The sequence below is a fragment of the Rhineura floridana genome, chromosome 4 (assembly GCF_030035675.1).
Source record: "Rhineura floridana isolate rRhiFlo1 chromosome 4, rRhiFlo1.hap2, whole genome shotgun sequence".
Lineage (NCBI taxonomy): Eukaryota > Metazoa > Chordata > Lepidosauria > Squamata > Rhineuridae > Rhineura > Rhineura floridana.
Genome location: NC_084483.1, coordinates 143184867 through 143206393, shown reverse-complemented (window position 1 = coordinate 143206393; position 21527 = coordinate 143184867). Strand labels below are relative to the sequence as shown.

Below are 21527 nucleotides of genomic sequence, written 5' to 3'. Positions count from 1 at the left end.
AATATATTAGTCCAGAAAGAATGTACCACTGGGCGATCCCACCACATATGGAAAAACCTACCCATCTCTTTACATCCTCTCCAGCAGTGGTTAGATTGTCCAGGAGCAATTCTTGCCTTTTTCACTGGTGTAAAGTACCATCTAGATATGACTTTAACACAGATGCCTTGATTTTAGCAGAAGTTGCCTTGATGGGGGGGACTGAGCCACATCACTTTCCAAGATTGGTCAGTAATATTAACTCAGCCTTTCCCAACCAGTGTGCCTCCAGATGATGTTGGACCACAATTCCCATATTTCCTGACCATTGGCAATACTGGCTGAGGCTGATGGGAGTTGTAGTCCAACAACATCTGGAGGCACACTGGTTGGGAAAGGCTGCATAAAATTATGCATGGCATTGAGAAAGTGGATAGAGAAAAGTTCTTCTCCCTCTCTCATAATACTAGAACTCGTGGACATTCAAAGAAGCTGAATGTTGGAAATTCAGGACAGACAAAAGGAAGTACTTCTTTACTCAGCGCATAGTTAAACTATGGAATTTGCTCCCACAAGATGCAGTAATGGCCACCAGCTTCGATGGCTTTAAAAGAAGATTAGACAAATTCATGGAGGACAGGGCTATCAATGGCTACTAGCTGTGATGGCTGTGCTCTGCCACCCTAGTCAGAGGCAGCATGCTTCTGAAAACCAGTTGCCGGAAGCCTCAGGATGGGAGAGTGTTCTTGCACTCGGGTCCTGCTTGCGGGCTTCCCCCAGGCACCTGGTTGGCCACTGTGAGAACAGGATGCTGGACTAGATGGGCCACTGGCCTGATCCAGCAGGCTCTTCTTATGTTCTTATGTTCTTATGCATTAACTCCTGAGTCTGCTTCCCATAGCTCTTGCAGACTTGCAGTGGATCCCATACAACAACTTAAGAGGCCCGTATAGATATGAGATACTCCACCTTTAGAGTTAGTAGATATAGATTTCCAATAACTTTCAAAAAATGTAAGTGGGCGCAGAGGACCTCCATTTCTTAGCAAAGAGGTAGTAAATGTCTGAACTTGTAGATGATGTTTATTACTTTGAGTTATAAAGTGCTAGCTACTAAATGGCCACTGAGGGGTAAGTGGCATAGGACACAGTGTCTGCTGTGGGGGTGTGGCATACCACAAAATGAGAGAGAGCAGAGTCATTGCTTCTTGACCCACTACCACCTCATGCTGACCATGGGAACTCAGTGCTATGTCCTGCTGGTCCTGTTTGTGGCAATCACACGATATTGATTTTCTACACACACACACACACACACACACACATACACACACACACACTGATGCTGTTCTTGTCTTATAACAACAGGTAGCATTCTCTAGTACAAGGGAAAATATACAAGGTGGCTACACCACAGTTGCTCTTGCTCTCACACAGAGCACACACATGCACTCCCCATATGCATAAATCACAGACACAAATGCATTTTACTGACTCTGTCTCTATCACTCTTAAACACACACACACAAACACATTTCATATATGCACAACCACACATACATGTCTGCCCCTCTCTCTGCCAAGGTGCATCTTTTCCTACCATCCTACACATACATACTTCCTTTTCTCTCATATGCACACAAACTACAGATCTCACTATCCCTCCCACACATCGCTCCCTTTCTCACACAATTCTCACATACATACCTCTCTCAATCACACATACACACACTATTTGAGCACCCATACACCCCAGTTCAGAAAAGCTAGTCCGGACAACAAAAGCCTTAAAAAAAAAAAAGTCCCAGCCCAGGACAAAGGAGGCCTGAGTGTGTGGGGATACCTCTGCTACTCCTTCATTCCCTTCCCAATCTTTTTTTTTCAAAGCAAGCCCCAGCATGGGTGAAGGAACTTCTAGGGATATTCCACACACACACTTTTTTGTCATTCCAATGGGACGAAGGCCGTGCCCACTGCAGCCTGAGCATGCAAGGATAACCCCACCACTCCTTCCTTCCCTCCCAACTTTTTTTTTTTAAAGTAAGCCCCAGCACGGTACAAAGGAGCACCCACCGTGGCCTGAGGAAAGCTGTCAGTACTATGTTCTGGAGTATTCTGTAAAAAAAACAAAAAAAGTAGTAGTCAGATTATATATCCTTTAAAAATGATGGTGCTATGCATGAGTCAAGCTAACACTTCAGTTCAGGAAAGAAACTACTCACAAAAAGACCTCAGAAGTGTTTTTTTAAAAAATATTTTATATGTCTGTAACCCGCCCTGGGACCTACTGGTAAAGGGTGGGCAGTACATACATAATTATACTAACACGAATACTAATAATATGACTATGTGAGAGATAATAGCACATATACCTGAACTTAATCACTAGTGTGTATCCCAAATATCACTGTAAATCTGACCACAGAATAGATTGGAGGAACAGACCCTTTGCAGACCTAAGAGGTGTTAAAACTCTTTCCCGTAAGATGTAACGGTAGACTGCAATTAAGAGCCTAACATGGATATCAGCAGGTGTTTTCCACTTAAAACTAAAAGCCTTCATTTCAATCCATATCTTTAATGGATTTTGCCCAGCATCTTGAAATAACATACAAAGGTAATAAGGATCCTAACACTATAAAAAATAATCCTATACCTTTGTCACAATTCACAGTCGCCCCAGTTGTCTCCCAAATAGTTTGATTAAAGGTTAATTTCATGGCCATTTCTGCCCAGATAAGCACAGGATATATATCATATCCGGGTTTTTTAAGTGCATGTGTTTCCATGGAGAAAAACCTTTCAGTTGATCATTCTGAATTTCTCTCTCTCTCTCTCTCTCTCTCTCTCTCTCTCTGTCATCTTTAGTGAGCTGGAAGGGAGAAACTGCAGACCACCAAGGGGGTTGCCTTGATTGGTTTGTCCTATACTGCCCAACTAATGGAGCTATTACATGCAATCAAATTCACTCCTGCTCAGAGTAGTTCACAGGAAAAAGTACCCAATTTCCTTGAAACCTTAACATGAGGTAATGCAAAATCAAAACCTGAGAAGTGAAAGAACATTACCCTTTTCAGGAAGATGTTAGGTAGGCTCTGGAACATGTGTATTATATCATCTGATTCTAATTGTTATTGTTTAAGTTCTTATTTAATATAAGGCAAGGTTACTCATTGCGTAGGTCCAGAACAGGGGCAGCCCTAGATGAGCTGCCAGCAACTTGTGCCCTAGGTGAACCATGCAATCAGTGCCCCCACCCCCAAACCCCAAGGGCAGATCTAAGCTATTTGTGTACACTGGTGTCAGGCCCAGGATGTGACTCAGGAACCAGACCAATGATTGTAGTTAATTCGTGTTTTATTAGGGTAATGTCCAAACAAAGACTGCGTTTTCTCATGAATCAATACAGGGATACAGGTCCTGCGGCATTGGGAGAAAGTTGACAGAGCAAGGGACTTCTTCCCGCCTGTTCTTTAAGAAGGGGCCAAACGGGCGCGCAATCTTTCGCTCCTCCTTAACTGCCCCTCAGGTACTGCCCGCCTTCCCCCCCTTCTCTCCTGTCTTTTCAGCTGTCTGCGTGTGCACGGTGAGGGGGGAAGCATCACCCCCTCCTCTTCTGAAGTTTCCGATTCCAGGATGGGGGATAGGGGAGAGGCTGATGGTAAACTGCCTCCCCGCTTTTCGGCTGTGAGCAGCCCTCCCTCTTCCCCCTCTTGCTCTGAGCCTGAAAGAGGGGGAGGCGTGAGAATGTCCAGGGAGGGCTCAGGCTCCCCGTTGCTAAGCGACCTTATCACTGGCAGTTCCTCTGTTTCGTCTTCGCTCCAAAGGGGGGAAGTTCCTCCCCCTTCCCTCTGCCATCCATCCAAATACTCTTCTCCCAACTCTCCGGGATCCAGCTCCCCGGGATTGGGACCCCAGCTCTGCCTTCTGACACCATCCCCCCTCCCAGGCTGTGCCCCCCTCCCCTTGTCTGGCTTGGGACGGTGGGGAAAACGTTGATGGAAAAGTTTTACCAATTCTGGAGCATGCACATCAGCTGCATCTTCCCATGATCTGTCAGCCACCCCATAGCCTTTCCAGTGAATCAAGTACTGCAGCTTGTGGCGTCTGATCCTGGAATCTAAGATCTCCTCAACTTCAAACTCAAGCTGCTCATTTACCAGGTGTGGAGCTCCGGGAGGTTCCTCCGGCCGTAACTCACTGGGAGGGGCGGCTTTCGTTAAGAGGGATTGATGGAACACAGGATGTATTTTAAACGTGTCAGGCAGCTTCAGTCGGTACGCCACGGGATTGATTTGAGTTTCTATTTCGAAAGGACCCACCCTCTTGTCTTGTAATTTTCTACATTTGCCCGGCATCTGGAGGAAGCGGGTGGACAGCCATACCTGGTCTCCCGGTTGAAGGGGGGGGCCCTCCTTCCTGTGCAGGTCAGCAACTCACTTGTACTCCGTTTTGGCTTCGTTTAACTGCTGTTTCAGTGTCTGTTGCGCCGCTTGCAATTCCTTAAGGAAGTTCTCAGCTGCCGGTACCAGCATTCCTTCTGAGCTGCTTGAAAAGACTTTAGGATGGAATCCATAATTAGCGAAGAACGGGGTTTGTTGAGTGCTGGAGTGCAGAGAATTGTTGTAGGCGAACTCTGCAAAATGCAAATATGATACCCAGTCAGTCTGTTGATAGGACACATAACTTCGTAAATATCTTTCCAAAACGGCGTTCAAGCGTTCCATCTGCCCATCTGTCTGGGGGTGATGGGCGGAGGAGAGTTTTAATTCCGTCTGCAACTGTTTCCACATTGCTCTCCAAAATTTGGCTGTGAACTGAGTTCCTCGGTCTGAGACTACGCTGTTTGGCAATCCATGCAGCCGGTAGACTTCTTTTATGAATAACTTGGCCGTTTCTTTAGCCTCTAAGGCCCCTGCACAAGGAAGAAAGTGTGCCATTTTAGTAGATCCACCACTACTAAGATGGCTGTCATTCCTTGGGACTTGGGTAGATCAGTTATAAAATCCATGGAGAGGTCCTTCCAGGGTTCGTGTGGGACAGGCAACGGTTGTAACAGTCCTGCTGGTGTCCCTGTTTGTGTTTTTGTCCGCAGACAGACAGAGCAGGACTTTACATAACTCTCAATTTCCCGACGCATTTTAGGCCACCAGAAGTCCTTGGCCACGTTCTGAATGGTCTTGTAAATCCCAAAGTGTCCCGCTGTGATGGAATCATGACACTGGCGTAGGATTCTGAGCCTTAATTCCCCTTCTGGCACATATCTGGCGGTTTTGAACCATAACAGTCCATTTCTCCAGTGAAAGGTTACTTCTGAGTCTTGACCTTGTCCCGTCTCCTGCTGATATTTTAGCATGTCTGCATCTTCTTGTTGTGCCTTTTTGAGTTCCTCTTCCCATGAAGGCTGGCATACTCCCAACGTTAATTTCTCTGGTGGGATTACGTACTGAGGCTGGTCCTCGGATTCACTTTCTTTGTATTGTGGCTGTCTGGATAAGGCATCCGCTCTCTGGTTTTTGGCTTGGGCATGGTAAGTAATCTGGAAGTTAAACCTAGTGAAGAACTGGGACCATCTTATCTGTCTCTGGTTCAGCTTTCTGGCTGTTTGGAGGCTTTCAAGATTCTTGTGGTCGGAGCGCACTTCAATTCGATGAGAGGTCCCCTCTAGGTATTGTCTCCAGTTTTCAAAACAGTCCTTGATGGCCAGCAGCTCCTTCTCCCAAACTGTGTAGTTCTTCTCTGCAGGCTTTAACTTCTGAGAGAAGTACGCACAGGGGTGCAGCTCCTTCCCTTCTTGGTCTAATTGTAGCAGGACCCCCCCGATGGCAAAATCTGAAGCATCTGCTTCCACTACGAAAGGGCGGTTCGGATCAGCAAAGCGCAGAATGGGCTCAGTAGCAAACCTTCTCTTCAGCTCCTCAAAGGCCTCAGTGGCGTTCTCTGTCCATTGAAACTTCTTCCCCCTTAAACAGTCAGTCAGAGGAGCTGTTAATTTGGAAAACCCTGGAATGAACTTTCTGTAATAATTGGCAAACCCCAAAAACCGTTGTACATCCTTTTTGGTGACAGGTTGGCCCCAGTCCAATATGCAGCTTACTTTCCCTGGGTCTATCTCCACGCCTTCCGCTGAGATTCGATATCCAAGGAAGTCTAGAGACTTGAGGTCAAATCCACATTTCTCTAATTTAGCATACAGGTGATTTTCTCTCAGTCTCTTCAACACCGTCTTCACATGCTGGTCGTGGTCTTCCTGGTTCTTTGAGAACACCAGGATATCATCTAAGTAACAGATTACATACGTGTCCAACAAGTCTCTAAACACGTCGTTCATGAATTTTTGAAAAATTCCTGGACTTCCACAAAGCCCGAACGGCATGACCAGGTATTCATACTGTCCGTAAGCAGTCAAGAATCCTGTTTTCCATTCATCTCCCTCCTTCATTCTGATCAGATTGTACGCTCCTCTCAAATCCAACTTCGTGAAGATATTTGCAGAGCGCAGTCGGTCCAGCAACTCTGAGATCAGGGGCAGCGGGTAGCTGTTGGGGATGGTGATCTGGTTCAATGCGCGATAGTCGTTACAGGGTCTGAGTTCCCCCCCTTCTTTTTCACAAACAATAGTGGCGCTCCAGCAGGGGATTGTGAGGGGCGTATGAATCCTCGCCTCAGGTTTTTATCCAGGTATTCCTTCAGGGCCTCCCTCTCATTCTCTGTGAGAGAGTAGATTCTCCCTGATGGGATGCTGGCTCCTGGCACTAGATCAATCGCACAGTCGTAAGGGCGGTGGGGGGGTAAAGTCTCTGCCTCTTTTTCATCAAACACATCTTTGAATTCTTCATACTTTGGCGGCAGGGTCACTTGCTCGATCTCTTGCACTGCCCCCGCTAAGGTGTTCTTGATTCCTTCAGGTTGACAGTTCTCCTGGCAATACTGTGAGGTGAACCACACCACCGCCTCCTTCCAACTTATTTTGGGTTCATGCTTTGCTAGCCAGGGCATTCCCAGAATCACCTCAAAGTTCGAGAGATCTGACACGTATAGCGAAATGAACTCTTCGTGCCCAGGGATTTGAAGTTTCACTTCCTCCGTGGCTTGTGTCACCCCTCCTGACTTCAGGGGTCTCCCATCGATAGTCTCCACAGCTAGGGGAGCGTCCAGTTTCCACCGGGAAATTCCATGACGCTTGACTAACTTTGCATCAATAAAATTTGTGGAGGCTCCACTGTCAATTAAGGCAGTGGAACTAAACACCACTCCTCTGGAAGTTGTAATCCGAATAGGCAAGACCAACACCCCCTTTGAGGGAGGTTGGATCGTTGGGGGGCCTTTATACAACGCTGCCCCCAGTCCACCGGCCTGCACGTGGACTGGGTGTTCTAGTTTCCCGACGGCTCGGCTTTCCCCCCTTTCAGTCCACAGTCTCTGGCCACATGCCCCGGCTTTGAACAATAAAAGCATAAACGTTCCCAGCGTCGTCTTTCCTTTTCTTCTTCCGACAGTCTTGGCCTAGACCCTCCCTGTCCCTCAGTTGCATTACCTGCCATCCCTGTAGTGGGAAGGGTCTTGTTGCGGGATGCCGAGGCTGAGTATCTCGGGACCTCCTGCTTCCTTTCCAGGCGCCTTCCTTCCATCCGGTGATCTATCTGTAGGCATAGCCGGATGAGCCCTGGTAGGTCAGCGGGGGGGGAGGTCCTGGCCAACTCATCCAGGATTTCAGCATTTAATCCATTCCAGTACATAAGCATCAGGGCGGCATCATTGTAACCAGTTTCCTGGGACAGAATTTTAAAAGCATTAGTGTACTCGGAAACAGTCCCTTTAGCTTGCTTCAGAGCGCCTAGTTGCCGCGCTACTGTTTCAGCCCTTTGCGGGTCTTGAAACATCTCGGTCATCTCCTGTATAAATCCTCTGTACCTTCCTAAGACAGTATCCTTTCTCACGAGATACGGAGTCACCCATTTTGCAGCTTCTCCCTCCAGGAGACTAATCACGAAAGCTACTTTAGCCCCATCGTCTGGAAATTCCGTGTGCCTGACATCCAGATATAACTCACATTGAGCCACGAAGGTTGCCAACTGATCACTTTGTCCCGCGTATTTTGGGGGCAATCCAATGGGAACCTTTACTACGGCAGCTGGAGGGGCTGTTCGCATCTGGTCTATCGTGGCCTTCAAGGTTTGATTATCCGTCTTCAGCGCCTTGACTGCTGCTAGCAGGGCTTGAACATCCGTCTGCAAATCAGCTACCTTAGTCCTCAAGAGTTCCACTTCTTCCGTCTCAGAAGTGGGGTTTGTCCCCCCCACTGCTCCCTTTGACATCTTCTCCCAGTCAAGTGAAGAGAGCGTTGAGGGTGATTTAGGTGGCTCTGTCAAGCTGTCAGGCCCAGGATGTGACTCAGGAACCAGACCAACGATTGTAGTTAATTCGTGTTTTATTAGGGTAATGTCCAAACAAAGACTGCGTTTTCTCATGAATCAATACAGGGATACAGGTCCTGCGGCATTGGGAGAAAGTTGACAGAGCAAGGGACTTCTTCCCGCCTGTTCTTTAAGAAGGGGCCAAACGGGCGCGCAATCTTTCGCTCCTCCTTAACTGCCCCTCAGGTACTGCCCGCCTTCCCCCCCTTCTCTCCTGTCTTTTCAGCTGTCTGTGTGTGCGCGGTGAGGGGGGGAGCATCACCCCCTCCTCTTCTGAAGTTTCCGATTCCAGGATGGGGGATAGGGGAGGAGCTGATGGTAAACTGCCTCCCCGCTTTTCGGCTGTGAGCAGCCCTCCCTCTTCCCCCTCTTGCTCTGAGCCTGAAAGAGGGGGAGGCGTGAGAATGTCCAGGGAGGGCTCAGGCTCCCCGTTGCTAAGTGACCTTATCACTGGCAGTTCCTCTGTTTCGTCTTCGCTCCAAAGGGGGGAAGTTCCTCCCCCTTCCCTCTGCCATCCATCCGAATACTCTTCTCCCAACTCTCCGGGATCCAGCTCCCTGGGATTGGGACCCCAGCTCTGCCTTCCGACAACTGGGAAACATTTGCCCTACATTCCATTTAATGTCCTTTCATTGTATTTATTTAAACAGGGGCATCAGTTTTTGGTTTGTCCATCAATGTGTCTGTTCAACCAATGTTTCTGAGATCAGATAGCATAGAGACACAAAATTTTCAGAACAGATTTGTACACAACAGCTAGATGATATTTCAGTCTGATTTCAAACAAAAATGCATTAAAAATCCTAATTAATTTCTTATTATTACCAATCCAAAGTCATCCATTACGCTATCCTGATGTAATTACTATTACCACCACATCTAATACAGAAAACTAAAAAAACTCTTCAATGAACTTTAACCTGTAATTACAAAATACTCCGAATCAAAAACGCTCTGTGCTCTTAAAACATGACTTTTCTTGCTTTAAGTTTTGAAAATTCAGTCACTAATTCTTTTAGATCCAGTTTTCCAACTATTTCATGTTCTGTTGACATTGTGGCAAATCCAGCAAGTCTTTCTTGTACTGTTGTTGAATGCAGATATGTTTTATCAATTTTAACTTTGAGAAGCTACATTCCCAATTAGCTATGGAAACTAGAAAACTTAAAGGAATGCATAGAGCTATAAAAATGTTTGGAAAACTGTGAGTTTATCTTCACAAACATACTTCATTACTTCTTCAGTATAAATCAACCATCTCATTTAAAGGCACACATTTACAGAGGGAGTCACTTACTCACAAGGTGAGTGGGTAGTTGAACTCTATATATGCCTTTAAAATAGTAAAAGCAATAATTAAGTCAATAATTTTGTATGGGGTCTCTAGCTTTTTGGGCCCCTGGGCATAATAGGAATTTTGAGAATGTGCCACAAAAGGGATGCCACAGACAGGGCAGAGCCAGTCATAAAATGAGGGTTCTAACAGTCCCAATATTTACTACTGCATACAAAACATTCATTTCACAGAATGTCTAAAGACAGACTTGTACAAGAACCTTAGTAAAAGGCTAAAGTGGGGCATAGGAGCCCCAAAACATAAATCCACCCCTTATGACATCCATTTCACAAAAGGCAAGCCATTTCCCAAAATCCCCTCTAAATAAAATACACCATCACCCATATGCCCACATGGACACTTTCTCCCTCCCACACAGGCCTTGGGCCCTCTATTTTTTTTTCTTCCCCCAGCTCCTGGCCTAGACCCTCTACTTTTTTTCTTCCCTCACAGTAACTACTTTTCCTTCTTCCACTGAGGCACAGGTACAAGGATTCCCTGGCTATCTCCACTCCACTCCTCTCTTCTCCTTGGAATCCATGAGCTCTCCTGCTACCGAAAGTAGAACTATTCTCTCTCTTTTGTCTGCTGGTTCTGTCCAGTTAGAACTGTTCTAATTAGTGTTTTCATTGGAGAAAAAAGGGAACAGTTTTAGCTGATTCTGTGGCCAATTATAATGGTAGAGGCCCTAAGAAAACTGTTCCAGTGAGAGTTAAGCAAACTGGTGGCTATTATAATTTATAATTGTGAAATGAAGGGAGCAAAGACCCTGGAAGGCACTCTGGTAGGTTTCTGTGAGGACACTGGTGCCTTTAGGGTCAGCACTGAGGACCCCGGTCCTGTCATGTGTATTTATTTATTTATTTATTTATTTATTTATTTATTTATTTATTTAAAATATTTATACCCCGCCCTTTTTCCGAGGAACTCAGGGCGGCTTACATTAAAACATTAAAACAGCAATAATTAATAAACATGATATTCAGTTTAAGCAATTTAAAATGGAATTAAATAAACATAGGTTAAAACTAACTACATTGGTTAAAAGCCCGTCTAAATAGTCTTCACCTGTGCACGAAAATTCGATAATGAGGAAGCCAACCGGACCTCAATAGGGAGAGAGTTCCACAGTCTAGGGGCGGCCACCGAAAAAGCCCTATTCTGTGTCTCTGCAAGATGAACTTGCAGGAAGGAAGGGGTAATAAGTAGAGTCTCGCTGGAGGATCTTAAAGTCCGAGCAGGTTCATAGAGGGAGAGGCGCTCTGACAGATAGCCTGGACCTAAGCCGTATAAGGCTTTATAGGTCAAAACCAGCACCTTGAATTGTGCCCGGAAACCAATGGGCAACCAGTGGAGCTGATACAACAGCGGGGTTGTATGTTCTCTATATCCCGCCCCAGTTAACATCCTGGCTGCAGCTCTTTGTACCAATTTCAGTTTCCGAGCAGTCTTCAGGGGCAGCCCCATGTAGAGCGCGTTACAGTAGTCTAATCGGGATGTAACTAAGGCATGTGTCACCGTGGTCAAGTCTGACTGGTCAAGGAACGGGCGCAGTTGGCGCACCAATCTTAATTGAGCAAAAGCACTCCTAGCCACAGCCGAGACCTGTGCCTCCAGAGTCAGAGCCGAGTCCAGGAGCACTCCCAAACTGCGAACCTGTGATTTCAGGGGGAGTGTAATCCCATCCAGCACAAGTTGAATCCCTATTCCCTGATCCGCCTTCCGACTGACGAGGAGCACCTCTGTCTTGTCAGGATTTAATTTCAGCTTGTTCGCTCCCATCCAGTCCATCACTGATACCAGGCATCGGTTGAGAACCTGGACGGCTTCCTTGGTTTCATCCGGTGGAAAGGCGAGAAAGAGTTGGGTGTCATCTGCATATTGGTGGCACCGAACCCCAAAACTCTGGATAACCTCTCCCAGTGGTTTCATGTAGATATTAAATAACATGGGGGACAAAACTGAACCCTGTGGGACACCATAGGTCAATGGCCAGGTGGTCGAACAGGAGTCCCCCATAACCACCTTCTGGGTTCGTTCCTCCAGGAAGGACCGGAGCCACCGTATTACCGTGCCTCCAAGTCCCATCCCAGCGAGGCGGCCCAGAAGGATACCATGGTCGATGGTATCGAAAGCAGCTGAGAGATCCAGTAAAACCAACAGGGACACACTCCCCCTGTCCAGCTCTCTGCGAAGGTCATCCACCAAGGCGACCAAGGCCGTCTCAGTTCCACAACCTGGCCTGAAACCAGACTGAGCTGGATCTAGATAGTCCGTCTCATCCAAAAATCCCTGGAGCTGAGCAGTCACCACCCGCTCTATTATCTTGCCAAGAAAAGGAATATTAGATACTGGGCGGTAATTACCTAATAATAGGGGGTCCAAGGAAGGTTTTTTCAGTAAAGGTCTTATTACTGCCTCCTTTAGACAGGACGGTATGCTGCCCTGTCCCAAAGAGGCATTAATCACTTCCATGACCCACTTAACCAGTCCCTCTCTGGCAGTTTTTATAAGCCAGGAAGGGCAAGGATCTAACATGCACGTGGTGGGATGTACTTCTCCAAGGATTCTGTCCACATCTTCGGGTTGAACAAGCTGAAAAGAATCCATTCTAATTAAGCAAGCAGGAGCCGAAGTTACATCCATAGAGACTGTATTAATCTTGGCGTCTAAGTCAGAACGAATTTGAGCGACTTTGTTTGCAAAATAACATGCAAACTCATGACAACGGGTTATAGAGTGGTCAACATATTCATGAGGGTCAGAATTTAAAAGACCCTTGACAACTCGAAACAATTCCGCCGGGCGAGATTCAGCGGATGCAATAGAGGCGGAGAAGAAGAGTTTCTTCTGGGTCCTCACTGCTATGGAATAGGTTTTTAAGTAGGTTCTAGCCCGTGTTCGATCAGATTCGTTCAGAGTTTTCCGCCAACGTCGCTCTAGTCTCCGTCTTTCGCGTTTCATCATCACCAGTTCTCCAGTAAACCAAGGAGCCGATTTGGTTCCAATCCGCGAAAGGAGGCGCTTAGGGGCGATTGTGTCCACCGCCCTGGTCATTTCTTCATTCCAAAGGTCGACCAAGGCTTCGACAGAATCACCTGCCAAGGTGACCAGAAAATGGGGTCAGTATAGTGTATGGGGTCAGTATAGTGAGTGGTTAGTGTTGGACTGGGGAAATCCAGATCCGAGTCCCTGCTCAGCCATGAAGCTCACTGGGTGAGTTCAGGCCAGTCACTGACTCTCAGCCTAACCAACTTCACAGGTTGTGAAGATAAAATAAGGAGGAGGATTGTGTAGGGTATCTTGAGTTCCTTGGAGGAAAAAAGGAGAGATTTTTAAATGTCTGTTTCTGGTTGAGCTGGGTTGCTACTATAAGCCCTGCCTGTGGCTTCAACCATCTTGCTCATGCTGTCATGACAAAAGGCCACTACCACCAGTAGAATTTCTTTTGTGATTTTTTCCATGAGGTTTATAGTGGTCACAGTACTGGGATTCTGAAAGAAAGGAGTTGGCAATGATCCAGCAGTGCCAATTGTTCATGTGCCCCCTCCATGTGTGAGGCCCTTCTCATATGTGAGGCCTGGGGCAATTGCCCTCTGTGCTCCCCCTTTAAAAGGCCCTGGTTAACGCTGTTACCTTTCCTTTATAAACCACCTTATTTATTATAATTCATATTCCCTCTGTATGAGTACGGGAATTGAAATAACGACAGATTCAACTAACAGTCCAGCTAGCAGGAGCCATTGCAAGGATTGCTGCTAGCAGAACATGGCTTCCCTCCATCCTCCCCTTGCACACATACCCCCACAGTGCATGGGGAAAGGAGAGGGGAGAGCACTCTGTCAGGCAAGCAGAACTGTTTGCTCTAACAGCGATCTCATTGGTGCTACACAGAATTGAGATAATGACATATTTGTTATTTTAGTTGCATATTTTAAATTTGTATTTTTTCCTTAAATTTGGTGCCTCCCATAATTTAGCACTCTAAGCAACCACCTAGTTCACCTATAGGGATGGGCCACCCTTGGCCCAGAACAAAAGGCTGTTCATCAATGAACAGGCTAGTACACAACTGCATAGGAAAATGAAAGAAGCCACAAGAATAAGTTTTCAGCCGGAGTCTCTGGTTTTTTGGGGGCCCCTCCAGCTCTCCAGCTAGCACCCCTTAATCTCCGGGCTCTCAGCTTCAATTAAAAAAAAAAAGTTTCTAGGTGGTCTGGTTCCCGAGATATACACCAAAACATCAGCCCCCGCCCCGCGACTGTTTAATCTATTTAACTGATATGACGCTGAAGTTGGTTCCTAGTTCCCAGTTCCTTATTTGCTTGAAAGTTCAAAACACTAAAAAAGAAGAGTTGACAACTACATCAACTTCAAACCAAATTTAACATGTCTCTGAACCCCAAAATATATGTTGGGGTACCCTGTATGATATATCACTGTGATCGGGGGACTCTCCCCATCAAGAATAACAATACATTTATGCAATCAAAATCATCAGGCGTCTGATCAGAGCTTGGAAAAGTTACTTTTTTTGAACTACAACTCCCATCAGCCCCAGCCAGCATGGCCACTGGATTAGGCTGTTGGGAGTTGTAGTTCAAAAAAGTAACTTTTCCAAGCTCTGCGTCTGATATCATAAATACATAATGATGTCATAAAATCATAAAAAATAAGTAACTGGGGGTGCCCACCCCAAAATCTGCTCTGGGCCAGGACAAATCATACACCCCATGAAAGGGGAGGGTGTCCTCTATGAGAAGCCACTGCATCCTGCCTGGCCCAGAGCTTCTGCTGGGCGCAGGGCATGGAGGAGGACATCTATGCAAAATCAAAATGGACAAAAACACGTAGAAAAAAATAAGTAACTGGGGGTGCCCACCCCAAAATCTGCTCTGGGCCTGGACAAATCATATACCCCAGGAAAGGCGAGGGTGTCCTCTATGAGATGCCACTGCATCCCACCTGGCCCAGAGTTTCTGCTGGGCGCAGGGCATGGAGGAGGGCATCTATGCAAAATCAAAGGAGACCAAAACATACAGGAAAAAAATAAGTAACTGGGGGTGCCCACCCCAAAATCTGCTCTGGGCCAGCACAAATCATATACCCCAGGAAAGGGGAGGGTGTCCTCTACAAGATGCCACTGCATCCCGCCTGGCCCAGAGCTTCTGCTGGGCACAGGGGAGGGATGAGGGCATCTATGCAGACAGAAAGGGTAGAGAATCTTCTTACTCTTACTCATTTGTCAGACCTCTTTCTGAAGTGAAGGGTCAAATCTGTAAAGAAATTTGTAAAGGCTTAGTCCCTTAGTATGTGTGTTTAGAATTGCAGCCTTCAGAGGCATCCATCTTTACTCCCGAATGCTCCCATCTAACATCTCCACAACACTAGGCTCCTTTCTTCCTACAGTGACCTTCTGGTGACTGGCCTGGCCTGAAGGCACTTAAACCCTTCTTGCCGAAAGCAAGTAGGCTAGATTAAATGTTCCCTACCCAGGCTCCATCTTTTAGCTAAGATGTCTAGCTTAATTTCCAGTCAGATTTTTTTTAATTGTATGCTCCAAGCAACTGTGATTGATGCTTAATGTATCATGCTTAATGACATCACTTGGGCCCGCCCCGTGACATCACTCAGGCCCGCCCCTAAAATCTCAGGTTTTGGGATGCTTCTGACCTGGCAACCCTAGTTCCAACCCATAACTGGAGACAATTTTTTTTTACTCTGTCATTACTAGAGTTACCTTGGTTGCTGACCCAAATAATCTACCTGAAGAAACAAAAGTGTTACATTCCTCAAGTACTCCAGATGGGGTGAGCTGTAAATTTAATGAAGCAACTGAGATTGAGAACAGGAAATCACACTGACCCACTAGAACTAAACTCAGAAAAATGCTCAGCGACAAACAAAATGCTGTCTTTATTAGGGCCAATTAACCCGCACAATCCTGCTGAAATTAAGCACTTTTGCGGCCTATTGGTTTCAATGAAAGGCTTTAAAAGTGAAAATCATTCCCATTGAACTCAGTGAGACTTAAAAGTTCAGTGGAAGCTTATCTTCCATGGAAGTCCAGCATTGGAACAAAAGCACAATTTATCTCCCTGCTTTAATGTCAGAATCTAATCTTAGCCTCAGCATACACATGTCATTTTAACCAATGATGCTCCTTTGCTAACACTTCTCCACCACCATGTCCAGGTTCTTTTGATGAGTATGGGCAAGAACTGTTGTCAGCCTTTGCACAGGGAACAAGATCACTATTGAAGAAGCCCTGGATTCTTTGCATGGCATAACCCTGTGCCCCTAGATTAGGAATACTAAGAGAGTGTAGGTCTATGCAGTTGTTTAAACATTCTCGATTAGCCAGTCATTTTAATGATTATTTTGTATAGTTTTTATGGTGTTTTATTGTACTTATATATATTATTGTACACCACCTTGGTATTTAATATGAGTTGGCTGTAGTGTTTTGGTAAAAAATGAAGTGCTTTGATAAAAGTGTTGTGGGTGCCAGCTCTCCATGGGCAGCAAAAAAAGGAGGTGCCAGTACTCCGTATAGGTGAGTACTGTCACACACAAAAAAGACCTAGTTGATGGTATATAAATATTTTAATTAATTAATTAATAAAGTGAGAGACAGCAGCATGGCCCTGCCCCACAGAGACTGTGCAAAGAATTTTGCATTAGCGTGTGCTTTTTGTTTCCATTTTGAATGATCATGAGGAAAACACCACACTTGCTATAATTTTTTTAAAAAGTTAAGTAACAATTTTCACCATGGACCATTTTCTCAACAACAAAAAATGTATGCAGGGATACCAACAGGATTTTCTGGGCTATCATTTGCTTTCTATCATATACAAATTTGCATCCTCTTGTGCAGGTGGAGTGGAGGGTCCAAAAATCAACTAGGCGCTGTAGTATAAGGGAACAAGGAAATGGAAAATTTTATGCTTACATGCCTATGTAATCATGAATAATACAATAACAAGTGCAAAAGCAGTACCGGGTGCAAAGGGAATGAGTGCAGAGACACGTACGCACTGGCAAACAGCCAAAGGGCGGTGGCTCAATGTAAGACTATGAAAGAGCTGGAAAAGTACTGCGATGGGAGGGGGAGTGAGTAGCAATGTATAAGGCAACGGAGTGTAACTTGCTTCAGACTCTCAACCGTAGGGCATGAGCCGATGGTAGAGTCTCCTTTTGCAAAAGCTTGTGAACAGAATAAAGGTGTTGGATCCTATTTGGTCTCCCGTCTGGTGTGTATTGGACTCCCACCAGGTGCAACGAACCGCTTGTGTAACAGCGCCACATACAAGTTATTTTTAATGATGTTTTATATAGTTATTTTTACGATACTGCATTTTCAATTGTATTTTATTATTTTGCCTGTTTGGGGGCCTACAATCCTATTCACGTCTACTCAGGAGTAAATCCCATGGAGTTCAGGTCTCTGGGTATAGGATCAGTAAATAAAGGCAGATCTTTCCTAGCCCTATAGTAGATAATTTCCCAGTTTCTGTGTTGGGTAAGTTGTAGGATTCCACTTTACTCTTGATCTAGGTAACAGTCCCATCATTTTCATAGATGAAGACACAGATTAGAACAGGCAGTGGCTATAAAAAGAAAAGGTACAAAATTTAGAGAAATACACCTCCTTTCTCCTCCAGCCATTTTTTTATTAATACCTTTTCAAGGTCTTTGGATAACTAATTAATCTAAAGCTGCACTTATGGAAGAGTAAATAGAAATTTTAATACAAACATAAAACCAAAAAAACATAAAGCAAGATTTTATTTCACTTCCTTTGATATGTGAAACAAACAGTTACTCCAGGAGGCTTTCAGAAACCGTTATGGAAAACCACAGGTGATAAATTAACCACAGAATGACTCTCCATTTGCTTTTCTTTTGCAAGAGAAACATACTGAGATTTTAAAATAATTGAACAAAAAGGCTGTGAAGGTCAAAGTCAGTTTTGTTCATGCTATCAACGATGTTTGTGAAAAATCATGTGGAAAACCAGAATCACCTGCTCTGCAAAGAATAGTCTTTCATGTTTTCTATATATTTTCCCCATACATTAACAAACAATTAAGTGAATTTTAGGGAAGGCACATCTATGATCCAAAGGATCTGCTCACATAATTCATATGCATGTGTACATAATCTATTCAGGAAGAATATACGGATTGTGTGAGCTAGGGGAAGAAATGAGATACTATCATCTATGCTCACTAGACATACATAACCTGCAGAATTAGACGCACCTAACTCTTCGTGGGGCTGGTCTGTTAGACCTATTTAAGGCAGGGCTTGAATTTTCCTTCTGCTATTAGGTCAGGCAATGAGTGAATTAAACAACAACCAACACATGGGCATACACTGCATCAGAATTATTTGAATTACTTATCATATCTGAATCAAAGACAAAGGACATTTGCCCTTCAACTCTTTCTACTGTTTCCACATTTACACAAACAGTAATACTTGCTTGACCATATCTAACCCATCCATTGAATATTCATACATACTGGAGAATACATCCTTCAGTATCAGTGGGTCTAAGATGGGACTGAACCACAGTGAATTTGTACAATGGCATAATTCAGTGGCATAATTCCTAGAATCAGTTATATAGTTTCTCTTTACTACCCTGACAATTTTCTACACATGAAACAGAAAAACAAACATGTTAGGGAAAAAGCAAGGGAGGTAGCAATGGGAACTTTTTTCTAACCCTTGCAGGTGCACAGGAGTGCAGTTTTTGTCTGGATCGTGACTGGGGAGAGAATAAATTTCAACTCCTTGTGCCCTGCAGTCCCAATATGCCTGTAATTAATGTGTAATGTGTAGTTTGGCCCTTAGATGGCTTTCGAAAAGCATTAGATAGGTCAAAAAACAACTAGAAGTGCAATCCTAACCATGCTTATTCAGAAGTAAATCCTACTGAATCCCTACAGTTTACTCCCAGGAAAATGAGATTAAGATTACAGCTAAAGTCAGGACAACTAAATTGAATTTATTTATTCTCATCCATGTAAGAATGAATGATACTGCCAAGTGGAGCCACAAAGAAATCACGTCAGTCTTTGAAGCTTTGGCAAGGAAACTCAAGGACCTTGGGGCCCAGACAGTTTTGTCATTCATCCTCCTGATACTTAGAAGAGGAGAAGAAAAGAAAAGAAAAGAAAAATACTCTGGGTGAATGATTGGCTATGAAGGTGGTGCCGACGCAAGAGATTTGGATTCTGGGGCCACGCACGGGCTACACTTCCTGGAAGATGGACTGCTGGCAAGTGATGAGTTGTACCTCACAAGGACTGGGAAGAATGTGTTTGGCCACAGCATGGAGAATTTCATAAGGAGGGCTTTAAACTGAATCCTAACAGGGGAGGGAGACATAAACTTGGAGGAAACGATTTAAGAAGGCTTATGCACAGTAACAGGAACTAAGAGAATGACTCTAATTGGGCCCAATAATATTCACAAAAATGTAGAAAGGAAGCTAAACAGTAATATCCAGAGTATAGGAAACGAACAGGACAAACTTGAACTCTTAATACAGGAGGGTAAATGTGACTTTAGGTATAGCTGACACTTGGTGGGATGGCTCCCATGACTGGAATACAGCAACTGAAGGATATAACTTGTTCAAAAAGAACAGAAGGAATAGAAAGGGAGGTGGAGTTGCACTATATGTTAAAAATATATATCTCTGCTCAGAAATACAGGAGGATGAGATTGGTAGCCCCACCAAGAGTATCTGGATTAAAATTAATAGGACAAGGAATAAAAGGAACATGGTGGTTGAAGTCTACTATCAACCACCCAGTCAAGGAGAAGATGAGGATGAAATTTTTGAAAAGCAAATTGCCAGTGTTTTGAGGAGGCATGATGTAATGGAAGACTTCCATTACCCTGATATCTGTAGGGAGACAAATAGTGCCAAACTTGGTTCCTCCAAGAAATTCTAACTTTTGGTGAAAGTAAATTTCTTCTACAAAAAGTGGAGACAGGAACTAGAGGATCAGCTATCCTTAACTTGATTCTAACCAATAGAAATGTCTTAGTAGATGAAGTGACAGTTACGGGAACTCTGGGGGAAAGTGACCTTGTTATACTTGAGTTCTTGATTTTAAAGGAAGCAAAGCTGAGTAACAGCCATTTATTTACCCTGGACTTCAGGAAAGCAGATTTTAATAAGCTGATAACAGTGATAAGTACGGTTCCATGGCAAGCAACCCTAATGAGAAAAAGAGTCCAAGATGGGGGGAGTTTCTAAAAAAGGAAATTCTAAAGGCACAATTCCAGAGAATTCCAACAAGGAAAAAAGGAGGAAGGCAGCAGAAGAAGCCAATGTGGCTTCACAAAAAGAGTAGAAATGACCTGAAAACAAGAAAGGACACATAGGAAGTGGAAGGAAGGCCAGGCCACAAAGGAAGAGTACAGGCAGGTATGACAGAATTGCAGGGATGGTGTCAGGAAGCCTAAGCTGAAAATGAACTGAGGTTAGCGAGGGATGCTAAAAGCAACAAAAAAAGCTTTCTTCAGGTACATCCATAGTAAAACACAGAGAAAGGAAATGGTGGTACAGCTACTCAATGAGAATGGCAAAGTGATTACAGATGACAAAGAAAAGGCAGAAGAGCTCAATCCCTACTTTGGCTAAGTCTTCTTGCAAAAGAAGGTCTTTTATCCTCCTAGCAAATGTGAAGTTAAAGGGGCAGGACTGGAATACCCAATAATTTGAACTACTTTAAATGTCCAAGGACTAATGGAGTGCATCCTAGAGTATTGAAGGAACTGGCTGAAGAACTCTCAAAAGCACTATTATCTTTGCGAAAATTTGGACCATGGGTGAAGTGCTGGATGACTGGAGGAGGGCTATGTTGTTCCTATCTTCAAAAAGGGCAAAAAGAAGGAACCTGGAAACTACAGACCAGTCAGCCTGACATCGATCCCTAGGACAATTCTGGAGCAGATTATAAAGCAGTCAATCTGTAAGCACCTTGAAAACAATGCAGTGATTACTAGAAACAAAAAACACATCTTGCCAGACCAATCTTATCTCAATTTTTGATCAGGTAACCTCCCTGATAGACTATGGGAATACTGTGGACATAATATATCTTAACTTCAGTAAAGCTTTTGACAAAGTGCCCCCTGATATTCTGATTAGCAAGCTAGCTAAATGTGGGCTGGATGGAACAACTCTCAGGTGGATCCACAGTTGGCTCCAGAATTGTACTCAAAGAATGGTTAACAATTATTCCTTCTCAAACTGGGGGGAGGTAACAAGTGGGGTACCGCAGGGCTTGGTCCTGGGCCCAGTGCTCTTCAACATTTGTATTAATGACTTGGATGAGGAGGTGCAAGGAACGCTTATTTGATTTGCAGATGTTAAAAATTGGGAGGGATAGCTGCAGGACAGAAACAAAATTCAAAGGGATCTTGATAGGCTGGAGCATTGGGCTGAAAACAACAGAATGAAATTTAACAGGAATAAGTGCAAAGTTCTACACGTAGGGAAAAGAAACCAAATGCACAGTTATAAGATGGGGATACTTGGTTCAGCAATACTACTTGCGAGAAGAATCTTGGAATTGTTATTGATCACAAGCTAAATATGAGCCAACAGTGCGATGTGACTGCAAAAAAGGCAAATGCTATTTTAGCCTGCATTAACAGAAGTATAATTTCCAAATTGTGTGAAGTACTAGTTCCCCTCTATTCAGCACTGGTTAGGCCTCATCTTGAGTACTGAGTCCAGTTATGGACACCACATTTTAAGAACGA

At 44.5% G+C, this 21527-nt stretch overlaps 1 protein-coding gene across 4 annotated transcripts in view; it reads right to left on the bottom strand.

Annotated features, from left to right (window-relative positions):
• Positions 1-21527, bottom strand: part of KIF26B (kinesin family member 26B) — a 406835-nt gene that overhangs the window by 352440 nt on the left and 32868 nt on the right. For 3 of the 4 annotated variants that reach the window (XM_061624633.1, XM_061624632.1, XM_061624634.1), the window contains one exon: positions 2052-2093. The exons of the other annotated variant lie outside the window; for it this stretch is intronic. In XM_061624633.1, coding sequence (XP_061480617.1) covers positions 2052-2093 — 42 coding nt within the window. The remainder of the gene's footprint in view (positions 1-2051; positions 2094-21527) is intronic. 4 annotated transcript variants of the gene reach the window in all.